The sequence below is a fragment of the Martes martes genome, assembly GCF_963455335.1.
Source record: "Martes martes genome assembly, chromosome: 2".
In the NCBI taxonomy this organism is placed as follows: Eukaryota; Metazoa; Chordata; class Mammalia; order Carnivora; family Mustelidae; genus Martes; species Martes martes.
The window spans coordinates 197383823-197403568 of NC_137889.1; the positions used below are offsets into that span (position 1 = coordinate 197383823).

The 19746-nt window shown below is 36.7% G+C and overlaps 1 protein-coding gene across 1 annotated transcript; it reads left to right on the forward strand.

Moving 5' to 3' along the window:
* The first annotated feature begins 1518 nt into the window (after nt 1-1518).
* On the forward strand, nt 1519-18517 carry ALB (albumin). The gene is made up of 15 exons (XM_080831090.1): nt 1519-1750; nt 2649-2706; nt 3987-4119; nt 5670-5881; nt 6472-6604; nt 7115-7212; nt 8573-8702; nt 9621-9835; nt 11211-11343; nt 12526-12623; nt 13724-13862; nt 14440-14663; nt 16304-16436; nt 17062-17128; nt 18346-18517. The coding sequence occupies exons 1-14, from the start codon at nt 1672-1674 to the stop codon at nt 17101-17103; spliced, it is 1827 nt and encodes a 608-aa protein (XP_080687216.1). The 5' UTR covers nt 1519-1671; the 3' UTR covers nt 17104-17128; nt 18346-18517.
* Nucleotides 18518-19746: the final 1229 nt, after the last annotated feature.

Consider the following 19746-nt stretch of genomic DNA (forward strand, 5'->3'; position numbering starts at 1 on the left):
CAACTGTGGCATGAAAGATAAGTCAGACTCCATTATGCAGGTCTCACTGGTGCTACTTAAGAAAACTGCGTCTATATCTATCTATCTATCTATCTAATCTATCATCTATCACCTATTATCTCCTATCTTCTATGTATCTATAGTCTCTTCTGTGTTTGAATTATTTAATTAGCACCCATACCTGAAAATGACATAAAATAAAATATGATCATGGAAAGTATATATCTTTCATCATGTGACTGAATTAAAAAAGTGATGCTTCTCTTCAGTATTTGTTAGTCTCTGTGCTTATATGTGCCATATGGCACTTGACTGACAGTATTGACTGACTCAGTTACTTAAGTGAATCGACTGTTTGAAACTAATTATTGTTTTGTAGTATCAGAGAAAGTCAATTTTCCTACTGGTTAAAATTTGTGGCTCCTTATCTTTAAAGCAAAAGGGCAGAGATAGAGTAGCTCTTCATAGGTAGAGATCATAATCTTTGGTGGGGAGAATGAGGGAAGCAGTTTGAAAAAAAATTTTTTTTTGAAAATCATCTTTGCTTTGTTTTCAGACATGATGTTAAATTTATTTTGAAATAAAAAGTAACATTAAAGAGAAACATGTGACTTTTTTTTTATTAAAATGGAGAAAGGAAAGGGAATCAGGATTAGAAAGAATATGATACCTGGTAAAGGTTTAGGAGTCTTATAACCTCTAGAGGTGTAATCAAGTCTCAACCTGTCATATATATATGTGTATATATATATATATATTTTTTTTTTCCAGTAGGCTCCATGTCCAGTGTGGAGCCCAACACAGTGCTTGAACTCACAATCCTGAGATCAAAATCTGACCTGAGATCAAGGGTTGGACACTTAACCAATTGAATCACCTGGATGCTCCTATCCTATATACATTTTTGTGGTAAAGATTGTCATTACTGTCATTGCATCCATTTTTTCCCCCATATCTCCTTAACTGAAAATTCCATGAGATATACCTACATTACATCTAAGTATCTTACCAGAGGACCTGAATCACATGTGGGCCACAGCTGGGATGGGAAAGTAGAACTTCTGAACATCCATTTTCATGGTTACTGTTCTTGTGGCTTTCTCTTAGTTTGCATTTGAGGAAACATCAGCTTTTTTTAGACAGAACAATTTTAGGAGAGTGAAAAAGACATGGAAGCCCTCATGTGTGTATGTGAATTTTTCATTATTTATTGACAAAAGCGTACCTGGAGTTAGTAATAGATACAGTTCAGAGCTTAGCTCTTTTATTAAGCCTGATTTCCAAGCTAAGTCATTGGTTTGGTTAGAATTTTGCAAATATTAAAAACTAAAATGTCAAATGGTAAATCACAGCTAAAGAACATGGTAACGAAAAATAGGGACAAATCGTTTAAACTCTTATGTAAAATTTGATAAGATGTTTTACATAACTAATGAATTGACAAGGTCGTCTTGTGGAGAAAACAGTTCCAAATGGCAAACATACGCAATGGATTTAGTCAAACAATTTTTTTGGCAAGAATAATACGAATTTTGTAATCAGTCGGGAGCCAATGAAATACAAAGATGAGTCTGGTTAATAATCTACAATTATTGGTTAAAGAAGTATATTAGTGCGAATTTCCCTCTGTTCCTCCTACCTTTTCTATCAACCCCACAAGCCTTTGGCACAATGAAGTGGGTAACTTTTATTTCCCTCCTCTTTCTCTTTAGCTCTGCTTATTCCAGGGGCGTGACTCGTCGAGAAGCACGTAAGAATTCTATTTTCCTATTGTTCAACTTTTACTTTATTTTCCTAATAAGAGAAAATTTTAGAAAACCCTGCATCTTTAAAGAAGCGTTTTCCTTTAGCATACATTTCTAGATGGTGATGGTATTTCGTATCTGTGATCCCTCAGGAGGTTTTTTTTTTTAAGATTTTATTGATTTACTTAAGAGAGATAGAGAGATTGAGAGAGAGAGAGAGCACCAGCGGGGGGACAGGCAGAGGGAGAGGGAGAAACAGACTCCCCACTGAGCAGCCTGGGACCATCATGACCTGAGCTGGTGGCAGAGGCTTAACTGACTGAGTCATCCAGGTGCCCAGGAAGTTATCTTATTTATATATTTCTAACATCCTAGGTGAAAAAAAAATGGTGAGAATTGTTTAGTAGCTGTAACTTCCTTCTGCACTTGAAGGAACTTAGGCAGAGTGACAAACTTCGCAGAATATAGTTGATGTTAGAACTCATAGCTCCAATTCCCAAAGGCTGCACCTTGATTTATAATAAAACAAAAACCTGTGTTGTCAATCTTATACATAGAACTTGTATTTATATTTTTCATTTTAGACTGTCCTTTCAGAAGCTGTTAATAGACACCGCAAGAACATTAGATCTTATCCAAGTTTGAATATAAAGCTATAAGTATTTAACAATTTTAATGATTTTTCAAATAGTATCATCAGTGATTGAATAACTCGTCTGTTTTAATGCAGAAGAAGTAGTTCACCACCAACCCAAGATTTTCTGTAGGGATCCAAGGCCAGTATTTTGGAGCAAATGAATACCTAAGTCACATGGAGAGAAACACAAACAATAATATCATAACTAAGTAGTTTTCTTCAGAATGTAAGTAAGTCTGTTTTGTTTTTTCTTTTTTCCTCTCCAGAACAGAGTGAGATTGCTCATCGGTACAATGATTTGGGAGAAGAACATTTCAGAGGCCTGTAAGTTAAAAAAATACTCAACAGTCAAATTTAATGTCCCTGATAGTGTTGGTTATTACTCTGAAGTTCTTATATTCCCCTGTCATCAGAGTCCATCTTCTAGAACCATCCTATCCAATAGAATTTTCTGCATTGATGGAAATATTCTACATCAGTGCTGTTCAATATGGCAGCCACTGGCCACATGTGGCTATCGAACACTTTAAATGTGGCAAGTGCAACTGAGGGTCAGAAATTAAAGTGGCATTTAATTTTGATTTCTTTAAATCTATGCAGCCACATGTGGCTACTGGCCACTGTACTGGACAGTGTGGCTCTGGAACTCTCCCATAACCTGCATGGTGAGAAAGAATTTAATATATGGTTCCTTTTGCAGCTCACTTACTAAATTCCTTTACCTAGCAAATAGGTATGTGGTTTCTTGAGAACATTTTAATATTTTTAGATCTAGTACAAAATGAGAAAACAGTTTACTTTTTAAAGGTCAATCTCATGGTACAGCCTGATTAAGTGAGAGGTGTGTGTGTGGCTTTGGTTTTTTGGTTTTAAATAGTCAAAGGACCTATGTAATATCCCTAGTCTTAATAATTAGATTTATTTAGAATACATTTCACTTGCCTGCTCTATGTTTGTACATCTCCTGACAGGCACACACATGTATTTAAACATGGTGTAAATATGTGTCCGCTTTGCTCAGAAAGCCACATATGCCTGGTTAGGCTTCAGATAACAGTTGATGTGAATAGACTTTCTGGCTAATAGTGAGATGTATAAAATATAGAACATATACAGACACAGTTTGTTGTCCAGCAAGATATATAAAATATATATATGTATATATATGTATATATGTATATATATGTGTATATATGTGTATATATGTATATATAATATATAGATATATAATTCTATATATTATATGTTATATATAATATATTATATATTTGTTATATATAATATATAACATATATAATATATAGATATATATAATATAAAGCGATACTTTACATTAACATTTCACCATGTTACATTTTTCTTTTTTTTTTAAGATTTTATTTGTTTGTTTATTTGAGAGAGCAAGCGAGAGCAAGCGAGGGCACGCCAATACAAGCAGTGGGAGAGGTAAATGGAGAAGGAGAAGCAGGCTTCCTGCTGAGTAGAGAACCCCCCACTGGGCACCATCTTAGGACCCTGGGATCACGACCTGAGCTGAAGGCTGACGCTTAACAGACTGAGCCACCCACGTGCCCCATGCTACATATTTATGTCCTTTGTTTCAGGGTGCTGGTTGCCTTTTCTCAGTATCTCCAGCAGTGCCCATTTGAAGACCACGTGAAATTAGCAAAGGAAGTGACTGAGTTTGCAAAAGGTTGTGCTGCTGACCAGTCGGGGGCCGACTGTGGCAAATCCCTTGTAAGTACATTTTGATTTTGAGTATTATTTCTTCTTCTTATAAGTAATCCTGATCATTTCAAAGGAAAAACAGTGCCACTTTTGTTTCCTCAATTATTAATTTGTAAGCAACTCTCAGAAGTGGGGATAGCCTTTGCTTCTTCTATGGCAGAGATGTTCCAGCTATACTCACAGTTTTAAAAACATTTCTTTATGGAGACCACACGCAATAGTTAGTGTATTTAAATGGACATTTGTGATTTGTAAAAGTCTCTTTTTAAAATCCAAGGTTTGATTTCTTTTCATTGAGGCTAACAGGGAGAGCACGGTTTTTATCTTCCAGAGACACTCATCTGATTTCTGTGATGATTTTGTTTCTTAGGTAAAATAATAGTACAGTGCTATAGTCCTCATTTTAGGGATAGTTATATTTTTACATAGAATAAAAAATTGGCATTTATTCATTTTGAAGGACTTTGAACTTTTGGTATTTCCATGTAGGTGTTGAATTCGGGGAGAGGTTTATGTTTCTCTCACCACTCAATGTGTGTATACCTGTCCAGAGCAAGGCCAGTGTTTATCACTGAAATCTCTCCCCCTCTTTTTTTTTTTTTAAGATTTTACTTATTTATTTATTTGATAGACAGAGACCACAAGTAGTCAGAGAGGCAGGCAGGCAGAGAGGAGGAAGAAGGCCCCCCGCTGAGCAGAGAGCCCTATGTGGGGCTCGATCCCAGGACCCTGAGACCATGACCTGAGCTGAAGGCAGAGGCTTAACCCACTGAGCCACCCAGGTGCCCCATCTCACCCTCTCTCATTTCTTTCTCTCTATTTATCTTTCTCTCCAGTTAGAATCAGTACTTTAACTCAATACTTTTAACACAAAGTTATGGCTATAAATATGAATTTTTAAAAATGTATTTTTCAGAAAATTAATAAATTCTGTCTTCAGCAGTATATTTTCCCTGAAGATCCAATTACTTTCATAATAAAAAATTAACAGGGACAGAAAGAATACATTTAATGGAATGTGTTTTGAGGCAAATGTTTCTAGAATAAAAAAGATCTACATTTTACATAATAATTAGTATATGATCTACATTTTACATAATAATTAATATACAGTAAATTGTGTTACTCCTCAGTTCTTGAATAGTATCTACTTAAAAGTTGGACCTTTCAGAAAGGAGCAGATCAAATGAGAAACTATCTGAATACTTTCTTCCCTACTATGAATTCACTTGCTACTTAGAGGATTATTTTCCCTTGATTTTTTCTTTTTATCAGCTCTCCTAACCTGTAGCATTAGGTGGAAATAAGCGCCATGTTCATTCTTTTGTGTTGCCCTTCTGCCCTACCCACCCTAAGTAGTCAGGTGACCGTCAATTCTTACGAAAGTCCCATAGATGGTCAAATCAAGGGAAACTCTCTAACCCTGAGAAAAAAGTATATGTGTATACATGATTTCCTAACCAAGGTTTACCCATACTTTCAATTTTTTATACTGTTCTTTGGGTACAAAGGAAATAAAATCTCTCCCAGTGACCTGAAGCCTGCTCTCTTCCACCCAGCACACTCTCTTTGGAGACAAGCTGTGTACAGTCGCTTCTCTTCGTGAGAAGTACGGCGAGCTGGCTGACTGCTGTGAGAAACAGGAGCCTGAGAGAAACGAGTGCTTCCTGACCCACAAAGATGATAACCCGGGCTTCCCTCCGCTGGTGACCCCAGACCCTGAGGCCATGTGCACTGCCTTTCAGGAAAGTGAACAGAAGTTTCTGGGAAAGTAAGTCATCTGATTTTCACGCTTCAAAATGAAAAATTATGAAAAAGGTCGAGACTTTTAGCCATTACTATAGTAAAAAATATTCTCTACATTAACGCTTCGAAGCTTTTGTTCTAATGACAATTTTCAAAGCAGTAAGATCTGATACTACAAAATCATCCAGGATGAAAAAAAATGGGATCAAAGAGCTTTTAGAGTTCATTGAAGTAGGACATGATCTGTATAAAACAAAACAAAACAAAACAAAAAAAGGAGAGATTGGCCTGTGATAAAATATTATGAAGATATATATTTAGTTATTCTCAGAATTGATTTCATTTTAGCCAAAAACATTGCATCACCGAAGTTTAACTATTTTATACCAACGTGTGTGTATATATGTGTACATATATATAAAACATATAGATGTCTGTACGTAATTTATATATAGAAGTTCAACCTTTCACTGACTTTCAGAATGACAAAGGCAAGGTCGTCATGTACATATTGAGATTAACTGGTAAATTAGTTAAGAATGTTGATTACAGTTGTTCTCAGACCACTGTTTGCTGTAGAGACACGACTGCCCATTTTTCTTTTTGAACATGTAGATACCTGTATGAAGTTGCCAGAAGACATCCTTACTTTTATGCCCCGGAACTCCTTTACTATGCCCAACAATATAAAGGAGTTTTTGCAGAATGCTGCCAAGCTGCTGATAAGGCCGCCTGCCTGACACCCAAGGTACTGTCCAGAGGAACGGGAGGACCAATTTACATCAAACCTCAGACTTGGAGCCTCTCGTGGCTGGAATTAGGGAATTTGTGTCTCTGATACAAACTCCTTTACATAGTCAAAAAAGCATTCCTCCCTATTCTAGGGAGTTCAGTGATGTTGTGAAGAGTTGGTGAAGGAGGGGTTGAGATAAATTATATGCAAAACTGAGAACTCAGGAAAGCTATATTTTCTGGGATATTAGTGGACTGTGTCTTCCACATTTCCTTTCAGCACCTTTTTCCTTGGTGATGGCTCTGTTCTGGTTCTTAACTACCTAGAGGTTTCCACTAGGACCAGACTGATTTTGCTCTCCCTGCAAAGCAAAATAATTATTTGCCAATAGTGGGTGGCTTGGGAATTTAGGTGTAAATTATCTCTTTAAATTTTAATTCGGCACAGTCTTATCTGAACTTACGAAGGAGTGTTTTGCATAGAACTTTCCTTTTCTGATTTTTCCCAAATCATTTCTTTTTGCAGATTGAGGCTTTGAGGGAAAAAGTACTGGTTTCATCTGCCAAAGAAAGATTCAAGTGTGCCAGCCTCCAGAAATTCGGAGATAGAGCCTTCAAAGCATGGTATTTTAAACTTAGTTTGAATCTTTATAATGATGTAAGTGGTTATGGTTCAGTTGACAAAAATGTACATTTATATGGCATTTTATGGAGGTACTTTCACATACATCTTCCTGGTTGTTTAAAATGTAGAAATTTGACAGTGGTGAAAATCAGAGCATCAGTGACAATTCCTCATTATTTTTTATCACATTTTTTCTAGGTAGTCACAGAATTTAGAAGGTATCTTTTTTTGCCCTTCTAGGACAGGTATTTAAATTCCACTTATTTAGAAAGTCTAGGGACCTTATTCTAGTGATCCACTCTTTGTATAGAGCAGTTGTCAGGGTCTTCTACTTGATTTTATTCCCCCAAACAACACCACTTATCTGGAAATGTTTTTCCTTATGTTCTGGTAATTAATTTAGCCATCAGGGTTAGTTCTCCTTTTCTCATAGCTCTAGCTCTGTTGTTAATCCCTTGGTTTTGCCTGGGTCTCTGTTTTTATATTCCTTCACTGGTTCTAGGAGCGTCCTTCAATTTCTAAGCCAAGAGAAATCCCCTTCCCCATCCCTCACTTGCTAGTCCACAATGAATCAACAGCAACAAGAGATAAAATGAAAATAGCAGACATTCTACAAGCTCCCTAGAAACCATCGTTTGAGCTATCTTTGCCGGCCGTCCCTACCCCCATGCCACCAAGATCGACTAACTAAATCAGTAAACAAAACACCCCCAACATGAAACGAAATGCAGTTGAACAGGCTGTGATTGGTTTGGGGGAAGAAGGAACTTTGATCCGATGGAGGAAATGTTGACATGATTTGGGAAAGCATGTGGATATTAGCCTCTTCCATGTTGGCAGAAAGCTTAGATGCCTTGCTGGATCAATGTCTTGGTTCCGGTTTATAAAATGGTTTCATAGGATTAACTGATTTAATACTCACCCCAGTCCTTCAGTGTAGCATGCTGTCCTGACCGCGGAGAGGCTGAGGTTCAGAAAGGCTACGTAACTTGCCTACTGTCCCACTGCTCATGAGTGATACAGCCACATCTAGAGGTCAGGTCTGGGCTTCAAACCGGACGGCTCTCCGCGTGTTGCCCCTTCTAGAATCTCTCTTTGACTTCCGCTGTCAGGCATTGCTGGACTTCCACCCACCACTCACACCCTTACAATAGCCAATTGTGACCTAAGGAAACACTCTGCTCTCAGATAACCATGTGGTTCAGAAGTAGCATTAAAATAAGAACAAATGGATTTTACAAATGATATCTATATGTTATTTTGTCCTGAATTTTCTTGTTTTGAGTAGTATTTTCCTAAGGCTGTGGCATAAACTATTGCATGTTCATCATGGTTTCATAAGGGGAATTTTCTTTTTAGGTCAGTAGCTCGCCTGAGCCAGAAATTCCCCAAAGCTGACTTTGCAGAGGTTTCCAAGTTGGTGACAGATCTTACCAAAGTCCACAAGGAATGCTGCCACGGTGACCTGCTTGAATGTGCAGATGACAGGGTAAAGAACCTACAGCATGCTCTGGTAGTAACCCACACGCTTCAGTTGGTAGGATGAATTTGCTTAGTATTATCCATGAAGCCGACAGTGGGTTGAGATTGTTTTCTATGTCTAATCTGCTCAATTCTCTCCCTGCCTTGTGGTACTTTTTTTTTTTTTTTTTTTTTAACCTGGCTATCCCACTCACTAAATGATCTGACAAACACATTCACTACTTTGTAACCCTTTCAGTCATATTGTGAGGACAAAGGCTTACACTGACAGCACCTACCAAGGGAGATTTCAAAGCAGACATTTTTGGGAGGTGGGTGGTGTTGGAGAAGAGCTACTACCTAAAGCGATCTTTGGAAATTATGTAGTTTTCCCCCCTTTTTATTCTCTCTTAGTTAACCATCTGTGTTAACTATACACATATTTAGCATGATATCACTTTTCTCCAAACTTAAAAATATGACCAAATACCAGCATCTTAATCTCTCAGAATACTTTCTGGAAAATTTAAGGCAAAAATTTTACATGCGTAAGTAGGGCCTGTGACTATGGTCTTGACTAATTTTTCAAAGATCTCTCACATTTTATTCAGTTATTTGGTTTCAAAATGCGTGAGAGGATTATTTGGAAAAATAGTGTTGAGTTTTAATTTAGAACCTTAAATGACTTGACAGTTGAAATATAAAACTAATAATAACTGAGATGGCTCCCTGTTACTGACCAGTCTTTTGTAATTAAGTGACAATATTTTAGTAGTTCTGAGTCCTTAGTCTTAGGAACATGAACTGAAAGTATTTATAGAAGTCACGTTGGTATATGTATGGTCTTAGAACACAGTAAACATGTTTTGCCAACATAACAAAGATCTGGGGAGAAAGTGCAGTGATGTCCATTTACATTGAAAAATTTTTATCGACTTGCTTATAGGCGGATCTGGCCAAGTACATGTGTGAAAATCAGGATTCAATCTCCACTAAACTGAAGGAATGCTGTGATAAGCCTGTGTTGGAAAAATCCCAGTGCCTTGCTGAGGTGGAAAGAGATGAGTTGCCTGGTGACCTGCCCTCATTAGCTGCTGATTTTGTTGAAGATAAGGACGTTTGCAAAAACTATCAGGAGGCAAAAGATGTGTTCCTGGGCACGTAAGTGGATAAGGAATAATCCTTCCATAGTTTTTAGATGGTCTCGGGATTTGGAAAGATAAACTAGGCTTCCCTTTGACATTGCTACAATTTCCATGTTATCTACAATGTTTTTTTATCCTTCCCTCTCCTAGCTGTTAAATTTTGAGGGAAAATTGATTAGTTTAAAAAATTATTATAGATTAATACATGCTTAGGGCAAAAACTCAATCAGTAGAGAAGAGAATAGAGAAGTTTCTATCTTTATTCTGACCTCATTCATTCTGGGATATTTCTGGGAATACTCTAGGAACATTTTTGTATACATTAATTATGAACACATTATTCATTTTTTAAAAGATTTTATTTATTTATTTGACAGACAGAGATCACAAGTAGGCAGAGAGGCAGGCAGAGAGAGAGGAGAGAGGAGGAAGCAGGCTCCCTGCCGAGAAGAGAGACCGATGCAATGCGGGGCTCGATCCCAGGACCCTGGGATCATGACCTGAGCTGAAGGCAGAGGCTTTAACCCACTGAGCCACCCAGGCACCCCCATATTATTCATTTATTTATTCATTCAAAGAGGATTTCTTGAACTTATTATAATAGATATGTGTGAATATATGTAATACATCTTTACATTGTTGTATTTCTGTATCTATCTATCTATCTATCTACCTGCCATTTATCTATCTATATAAGGAAGTATAAGCGGAATCATGTGGTCTGCTACCACGTGCTTTATATTTGGTTGAACAGACCAGGCGTACAGTAGCATGGCAGGGCAGCATGAAATTAAGTGACAAAATAGATGATTATATGTAATCAGTAAGTGTGGTGGTAAATTTTGCATTCTTATTGTTGGATTATAATAGTGTAATGTTGCTATATATTTTATAAAATCATGTACCCTTCAAGATTTCACTCCTATAAAGAGGAAAAAGAACAATTCAAGAATACATATCTATTTATTTATCAGAACCCTTTTGAGGTATAGTCCAAGTCACAAAAAATATACATAATAATATCAGGTGTCACTCATCAAACATTTAATATGTGCCACACAGCGTGTGCTTTACAAAGATCATGTCATGTATTTCCTGCAAACCATCTTAGGAGATAGTTACTGTTATTGTCCACATGCTACAGAGAAGGCAACTAAGGCTGTGATGGTTTTAATAAGTTGCTTAAGGTGAGATAGCAAACTAAGTGGCACAGGCAGGATTTGAATGCAGGTAGCTTTAATTCTGAACTACAACCCCTTAGCCGCTAAGCTTCCCTGCATGGGGTCTAGTCAAATTCAGACCTTTGGGATATGAATCACTCTTGAGGTGAGTTATGTGATCTTTCTTGCTCATTTGCTCAATGAAATCTATTTTATTTTCATCTGAACTAGGTTTTTGTATGAATATTCAAGAAGGCATCCTGAGTACTCTGTCTCTTTGCTGTTGAGACTTGCCAAGGAATATGAAGCCACTCTGGAGAAGTGTTGTGCCGCCGATGATCCTCCTAGTTGCTATGGCAAAGTGGTAGGTTCCTTAATGAGAAACAGTGTAGCACTCCCGCTCATGATCCTTAATAATGAGAAGGAGAAGTAATCCAAGCATGTGAATTGCTACATAGTGCAATTTAGATCTTTTCTTGACATGGTTTCAATCCTGTGCTTTTAAACCTTACAGGAAAAATAGCTCTAAAAAGAATGGTTAGTAAGACCTAGAAGAGCCAAGAAAGGAAAGATCTGAAGGGAACAATCTCTAATTTCACAAATATTGACCATTCTTTTTCTTTTTTTTTTTTATGCTCCTGAGGACAAAATAGATAAATTGAATTGTAAGTTAAGAGACTTAGCTTAGATAGAAAGTTGACCAGATCCCAAGATTTATCAAATATCAAGAATTAGCATCTTAAGGACAATTATGAAATCTATTCATTTAGAATATTTTTAGATCTGGGGGGAAAAGTGTAGAAATTGCTTTACAAGACATGAAGTAAAGAAGGGAAACCTTGAAGATTTTGGCCATATTTAGCTATGCTTTAAGAGGATTTTAACATGTTTAAGCTATTTAACACTTCCGGCATATATAGTGGTTTCCAAACTTTAAAATCACAGGAAAGTTACTCTTTCCTCTATCCAGAACTTACTACACACCAGGCACCATTCTGGATCCTATGACCAAGGTAAAATCTCTTATCTCAGGGAACTCAGAATCCAACTGGAGAGCTGGCTTAATTATAATGATATAGCCATAGTTATCATTTACTAAACTTTTATTACCTACCAGGCACTGTTTTAATTTCATTAACTCAAATGGTTTGTAGAACAATTCTAAAGGTGAATACCATCTTTATCCCCATTTTCTTTCTTTATTTTTCCTTTTCTCCTTTCTTTTTTGTTAATTCTCATTTTAACAGTGAGAGTTCTGAAGCTTGGAAATATGGGAGGTGTAATTACACAATTAGAAAATGAGTCCGATGGCCCGGCTCGAACACCAGCAGTCACAATCCAGAGCCTTTGTAGTCTTAATCTCTTATACTATACACCCTTGCCAAATAAACAGTTTGGACATATTGTGATAGATTTGACATCAAAGATCTAATTACATGGCTTTGGGCAGAAGGAGGAAGGATCTCATTCTGCCTGGAGTCGTGAAAAAGAACCTGTGTGTGGTGCTCAGGTGGAATTCTGTCAACACAATTCTTTTATCTTTCAGCTTGATGAATTTAAACCTCTTGTGGAAGAGCCTCAGAATTTAGTCAAAGTAAACTGTGAACTTTTTGAAAAAGTTGGAGAGTATGGCTTCCAAAATGCGTAAGTATTTTTGTTTATCAGTTGATTTTTTTTTCTCGATCAAGTTGTAATTATTTAAGACTTAATATATATACCACCTATCATGGAAATTTTAATCACAAAAATACATTATATACTTCTAATCTCTCTCCATCAAGAAAGATTAGAGAGGGAGAGATAAAATGATTAATGGGATGGAGAAGCCTATATTTGAGTGCAGTTTAAAAAACTGGCCTCTTGAGATTGAAAAGGAAAATAGCAAATCATGGAATGTAGGAAACAAGGATGCCCCTTGAAGGTTAAGGAATAGTTTATGGGCAAACAAAATGTAGCAATGCTTTACAAAGGAGGAAGTGGTAGGCTTTTAATAATAGTAGCTCAAGAAGTAATATATAAGCTGATGGACTAATGTCCTGATCCACAAAGAGCCTTATCTGTGGAGGTAAAGATAAGAGACACATCGATTCAGTTGAAATTTATTGTTTGGTTTACATATGTTAGCACTCTTCCAACTATGGGTGCTAGGTGTAACAACAGTGAACCAGATATCATCTCTTCCCTTGAGCAGCTTGTAGCCATACGTGACTTTTGGTGGTGATTGGAATTCTTAGTAAGTGATTATTATGTGCTGGGTCCCATGCCAGGTTGATTGCATACTTTATTTTAATTTAATACTTGTACGATCCTTATGAGTCAGATATAACTTTTCCCGTTTTATAGATGACAAAACTTATACCTACCTTTCAAATTTAGCAGGGTGTTGATATATATTAAGACCTCAGTAGGTTTTATGGAAAGAAAGAAGCAATAAATAAATATATTAATGTCACTGAATTGTAATAAGTTACTTTTCTAGAATGATACAGCGCAAGTGGAAACAAAGATAAGCTTAACTAGTTACTCAGGACGAGGTCTTCCCCTATACTATTCAACCAATCTTTGGAGACGAAGAGGACGAGGTCTTCCCCTATACTATTCAACCAGTCTTTGGAGACAAAGATGATTTTATGGATGGATAGTTATTTTAGTTAATTTTGGCTAAGTGTTCTCTGTTTGACCTTTTATGTTAGAAAAAGACAGTTTCTTGCCTGGCTGAAAACATGTGAGTGATTTTCTTCCAGGCTCTTAGTTCGTTACACCAAGAAACTCCCCCAAGTGTCAACTCCAACTCTTGTGGAGGTCTCAAGAAAACTAGGAAAAGTGGGCACCAGGTGTTGTGCCAAACCCGAAACAGAAAGAATGTCCTGTGCTGAAGATTATGTAAGTCTTTCAAGTATAATAAGTTAAAAATGATGAATTTTTGCCTTTAGATATGGATGAAGCTTACTTTCAGAAACAGGGGTGAACTAACATGTGTGCGCATACACGTGCATGTGCGTGTATTTGGTAGTGGCACCCAGGACTTGGTCACCTCTATTGTCCTGAATGAAGATTTGTACAGGATCCCCAAAATGATAAATTGACCAAAATTCCATGAGTTTTCAATGTTTCATCATGGAACTTAAAAAACTTTCATATTCTTTGGGGTCTCTTAAAAATGTGTGTCTGTATAAGACTGTTTCCTTCCCACTCCTGTACATATCTGAGGACTCACATCAAATTATTTAAATCAATTATTTTCTCAAGTGAATTATTAAAATGTAGACATAAAGAGAACATACTTTAAAAAGTCCCTCATTATCTGTAGTTCTAAAGTGAAACAAAATCACTTCCTCCAATCAACCTTGGATTCAGTATTGCTAGGTAAAATATAATACGTCTTTGGTCCATTGGAAAGTAAAGGGAAAACTATTACTATTTTTCTTTTGAATGTCTGCTCTCCCTCACTGTCCTTTAGCTGTCCTTGGTCCTGAACCGGTTGTGCGTGTTGCACGAGAAGACCCCAGTGAGCGAGAGAGTCACCAAATGCTGCACAGAGTCCTTGGTGAACAGACGACCATGCTTTTCTGCTCTGGAAGTCGATGAGACATATGTTCCCAAAGAGTTTAATGCTGAAACATTCACCTTCCATGCAGATTTATGCACACTTCCCGAAGCTGAGAAACAAGTGAAGAAACAATCGTGAGTAGTATTTCATTACTGTAAGCATTTAGAGTCTTGAGAGTGAGAATTGTACATTGAAATGTGTAACTTTCTCTGAAGTAGTGATAATAATTTTTGGAAAATAGTATTTAAGTATTGATCTTAGTAAGCTGATAAAAATGTCAAGAATAAAATGGATAGCTTTTTGTCTTCTTAGCAATAAACCTCTATATTGCAATCTTCCCTACAAATCATTCAGAATAGTCTTGTGGATAAAAACTAGAGTGGAATAAGGTCTTAAGAAAAGTCCAGTAGGAAAAGATGAACAATTAACTGATGGATTTGTGCAAATGTCAAATTAGTTAGTAGAAATCGTAGGAGAATTTATTTCTAGGCATGAATGATTATTTTAAGTTTGTTCTATGGCAACCCACAGACAAGGCAAATCCTCAACATATAACTTTTGAGAATGCAAGTTGGATGAAAAACATCTAGAAAAATGAGTTCTGAGGCTGTACACCCTATTGCTGTCAATAGGGGTTAGAAGTGCATGAAATTAAGCACCATATGTTATAATCTTGGGGGTTCTAATCATAGCCATAGACTTATGAGTAATATTGCAAAACCCTTCTCTCTCTAGCACTATTTTATCACTGTGGATGTCAAGGAACTAGAACCACCAGCTCACATAAGTTTGGGTGGTTTTATTACCTATGGCCTCCCCAGTATTAACTAAATGGGGTAAATTTCATGGACCAAATATAAAGACTCTCAGATTAGAAACTTTTAAATGGAGTCTAACAAGATAATTAAGCTTTTTTTTAACATCTTAATTTAATTATATTTTTTTCAGTGTTCCAAGATTCATTGTTTATGCACCACACCCAGTGCTCCACACAATACGTGCCCTCCTTAATATCCACCAGCAGGCTCACTCATCCCCCCACCCTCTCCCTTCCAAAACCCTCAGTTTGTTTCTCAGAGTCCACAGTCTCTAATGGTCTGTCTGCCCCTCCGATGTCTTTTAAGAATCGGTTTTAGCTCTTAAATCACTAGAAAATTCAATTCACTATGGTATAAAATTTTTTCTTTTTAATATGGTATAACTTTTAAAATCTGAATAATGTATAAATGCAATGACATATCCTTCCTAGAGACTTACTGACAAGAGATCTATTGACTTATTGAGATTTATTGATATTACATATGTCGAATGTTTACATTGATTATCTCATTTGATCCTTCCACCAACCCTATGAAGGTGGCTTTTATTCTCCTCATTAAGCAAATGAGAATATTAAATCTTATAGTGGTAAGCCTAGGCCTCAAGCTCAGAGTTGCCTGGCTCTAAGACTTATAAACTTAAACAATAATACAACTGTCTTTACCATCTCCATTTTTCTCTTTCCCTTTTTAAAAAAATCGATGCATATTTGACACACAATGTTACATTATTTTCAGGTGTACAACATAGCGACTTGACAAGCCTGTACATTATGCTGTGCTCCCATAAGTGTAGATACCATCTGTCACCATACAGTGTTACTACAGTACCATTGACTCTATTCCCTATCTTGTGCCTTTTAATCCTGTGATTTACTCATTCCATGTCTTTCTTTATGTAAGTCAACTTTTTTCCTGATTTTTGTTGCTGTTGTTTTGTTTTCATTCAAATGCAGTGCACTTGTTGAGCTGTTGAAACACAAACCCAAGGCAACTGATGAACAACTGAAAACTGTTATGGGGGATTTTGGAGCCTTTGTTGACAAGTGCTGCACAGCTGAAAACAAAGAGGGCTGCTTTGCTGAGGAGGTACTGGAGTCTCTTCGTGGCAATATGGCTAATTTCCTTTCTTGTTGCATTTGATCTGGCCATGGCTTAGGGGTATATATCCAAAGGACACAGTACATTCAGGACCAGAATCTTATTACAGTTATACAGAGAATTACACAATTATCTGACAAAATTATTTAAATGTCTCTCATTTTTTATCTCCTGTTGCACTGGAGCATATCAGTAGATATTCCTAGTATTTGTTCTTATTCCAAGGTTGTGATGTTTATGAATATAGATAGAAATATTTGTAAGGCTCCAGTCTTTGAACCAAAATATTAATTTATTGAAACATATTCTTGAAAAGTGCTGGTTTGTGATTGGGTTTAATCTGAGTTTGATGTTATAGCTTAATGGAGGAAATTTATTTAAGTGTCTGAATCATTTAATATTTCCCCTCTGACTTGAGGGTGATGTTTTTATTCCTTTGGGAACAATGGATGTCAGTAAGCTTCCTTGTAGAAATTCTGGTACTAAACTGGAATTAAAGAATGGGGTTCATGTAAAATTAGCTTGTAATCACAAGTGGCTGTACAAATGTTAACTTTTTACTGTAATAGTGATGCTTACACTTTCCCCAAATCTGTCATTTCTCTGTATTCAGGGTCCAAAACTTGTTGCTGCCGCTCAAGCTGCCTTAGTCTAAAAGAACATCATCACAATCATCTCAGGTAACTATACTTTGAATTTTTGTTTTAAAAAAGTAATTATAAAAAAATAAAAAAGTAATTATAGTAGTTGCTATTAAAATGGCAAATATTGACAACCATTTGCCAAGAGCCCCATAGACCAGTACCAGTCATGTCTGAGACCTTTATATATACTAACTTATTTAATTCTCAGAGTAGTTGCCTAAATTGAGTGTCATTATTTTTCCCATTTTTCAGATTAGAAAATGGAGGCACAGATAGACATGGGTTCCATAATTTACAAGGACAACCCAGCTCTTGAGAGGTGGATCCACAATCAAAATTCAAACCAAAGCTTGAGAGTTAGCCAGAGTCCCGTTCTGACCTAATGGGACACAGTAGACAGAACCATTCAACTGAGCAGTGGTTTTGCAGTGGGCATTTTAATTATTAGGCTGGACCATATGAAAGTGCATTTTTTTAAGGTAAAAAACAGTTGAATAGTTCTATCTAACAGTCCAGTAGAAGACTAATTTCATTGAAGAGTATGACAGACCTACCTTATGTGAACTTGCACTTTATAGTGAATAACTTGCTACTAAGGCCCACTTTAAAATTTAAATGTTTGAACATAAACATATTTCACCCATTTTGGTTGTCATATTTTAGGGGAAATTTAAAAAGCGTATCAATTCTCTTTTTTAAAGCAGATTGTCCAACTATTTTCTAGCATGAATTATTTTCATATTTTCCAAACTGACATGAGGTCTGTCCCCACCGTGAGGTTTTCACTTGCTCTTTGCCCACCTGGTAATACCTACAGATTATGCATTCAAGTGAGGAAGCAACTTTGTATGTCCTGTAACTTTGATCTTTTCAAGATGTGATTTTGTTTTCATCCTAAATGGCAAGATTTTCTTCCTAAGGTCTAACTTTGGGAAAACACTTGTATGTTGGTAATTAATTTAGGTAAGAAGTAGGTGTTAATCAATGACTCTGAGAAGTGATGATGAAAAGCTTGGGACTTTGAAGCCTGAGGAGATGATGACACCAGTGACAAAGGGAGGACTTTACAATATTATTGGTGTGTCCTCTCCCCTAGCTCAAGAGAAGAATTCAGAGTCCAGGACAGGCTGAATGATTTTCTTTGGTGGAAATTGCAGGAAGACAATCCAAGCAATTCAACATTCATTTGAATAGATTTCAAAAATGCATGCCATTTTGCAAACAGTACTTATATTTGTCTTTTTGTCTTTCAGTCTGCCCTGAGAGTAAGAGAAAGAAAGAGAAATGAAGACCTAGAGCTTACTCATCTGTTTTTCTTTTCTGTTGGTGTAAAACCAACCCTTTGACTAAAGAACACAAATTTCTTTAAACATTTTTGCCCCTCTTCTCTGTGCTGTAATTAATAAAAAAATGAAAAGAATCTGATGTTGTTGTCTGGGACTGTTATTTTTCATAGATGTATTGCCATCCTGAAAATCTTGTAGGTTCTGTGAATATCCGACTGTTCTTTCTTTTCCCACTTCTGTCTAGTTCTTTAGGGGCTGATTAAAAGAAACATTAATAATCTTCTGAGTTATGGATCATAAGCATTCAAAGGAATATTTTAACATTATGATAATTCTGAATAAAAGGATGTAAACTGGTATAGGCTTTTTTCTTTACTACTAAGACTAAGAAATGGGAGGGACAAAGAGGTTAGAGATGATTGTAAAGATGGTTAATTGAACTAGGGAGAAAAACTGAGCCTCAAAAAAAAGTGAATCAGTCTAGGATGGCAATACTTGAACAGTTTAAGAAGCTTAAGCAGTTTGGAGAAGCATTGTTGGGGGGATCAGGAGATCTAGACAAAGGTACAATAAAGAGTGAGCAAGATATCTAGGATTGTGGGAGTGCAAGAGTTGGAAGATAAAATGTTCTTGTTAGAACTGAGATGTTATGCCCAAAACTGAGCCTTTTGTCCCTGTTCCCAGAGGTAAACACTGATATCAGACAATTATCTATGAATTTACATACCTAAAGTTATTTATAGCCTCATTAATTCATGTACTTCAGAAATTTTTATAGCGCTGGTTTCACAGGTACTTGCCATCCACAACCTACTTATTTTTCCCTAATAATGATGCTTTATAGTTTCATCTTAAGTATAAAGCTTGCAAAAGGAATAAAAATGTCTCCTTCCATTTCTGGAATATTGTATCCCACAGCCCTCCAGCTCCTCACCCTACTCACTCTACCCACTACCTGCTTTGGCCTCACCACTGACTATATCAAATACTTTTCCACATTGGATGCAATCATCACAAAGTACGGAGAGAGCCCAGAAGGGGAGAAGTGGAGATGGTAGGCACTGGCTTGTCCAAGACTCTGGAGACAGATCTAGAAAATTTTGAGTAAGATGCTTTCCCAGAACTGGACCCACAAGGACCAAGTCTGCGTGACCTCTCTGGGGGGTATTGTCACTCAGCAAGTGAAGGGGGACTTAAAACTTTTGCACAAAGATGCTTCAAAACATGGAACTCCTGAAGTTCAGTTTCCTGCTTCCTGAGGGTTCAGATTCCCCTGGGGAGCTCAGACGTTTGAGTCTGAGTGGTCCAGGAGCCCAAGGCCTGCTTACATCTGACGGGACAGCCTGGCAAGCACATTATTCTGGCTGG

Bases quoted from the DNA above. Each gene is read 5' to 3' on its own strand.
- ALB (XM_080831090.1), top strand. From the start codon at position 1,672: ATGAAGTGGGTAACTTTTATTTCCCTCCTCTTTCTCTTTAGCTCTGCT. The intron at 1,751-2,648 runs GTAAGAATTCTA...TTTCCTCTCCAG, and splicing joins CGTGACTCGTCGAGAAGCAC to AACAGAGTGAGATTGCTCAT. The intron at 7,213-8,572 runs GTATTTTAAACT...TTTTCTTTTTAG, and splicing joins GATAGAGCCTTCAAAGCATG to GTCAGTAGCTCGCCTGAGCC.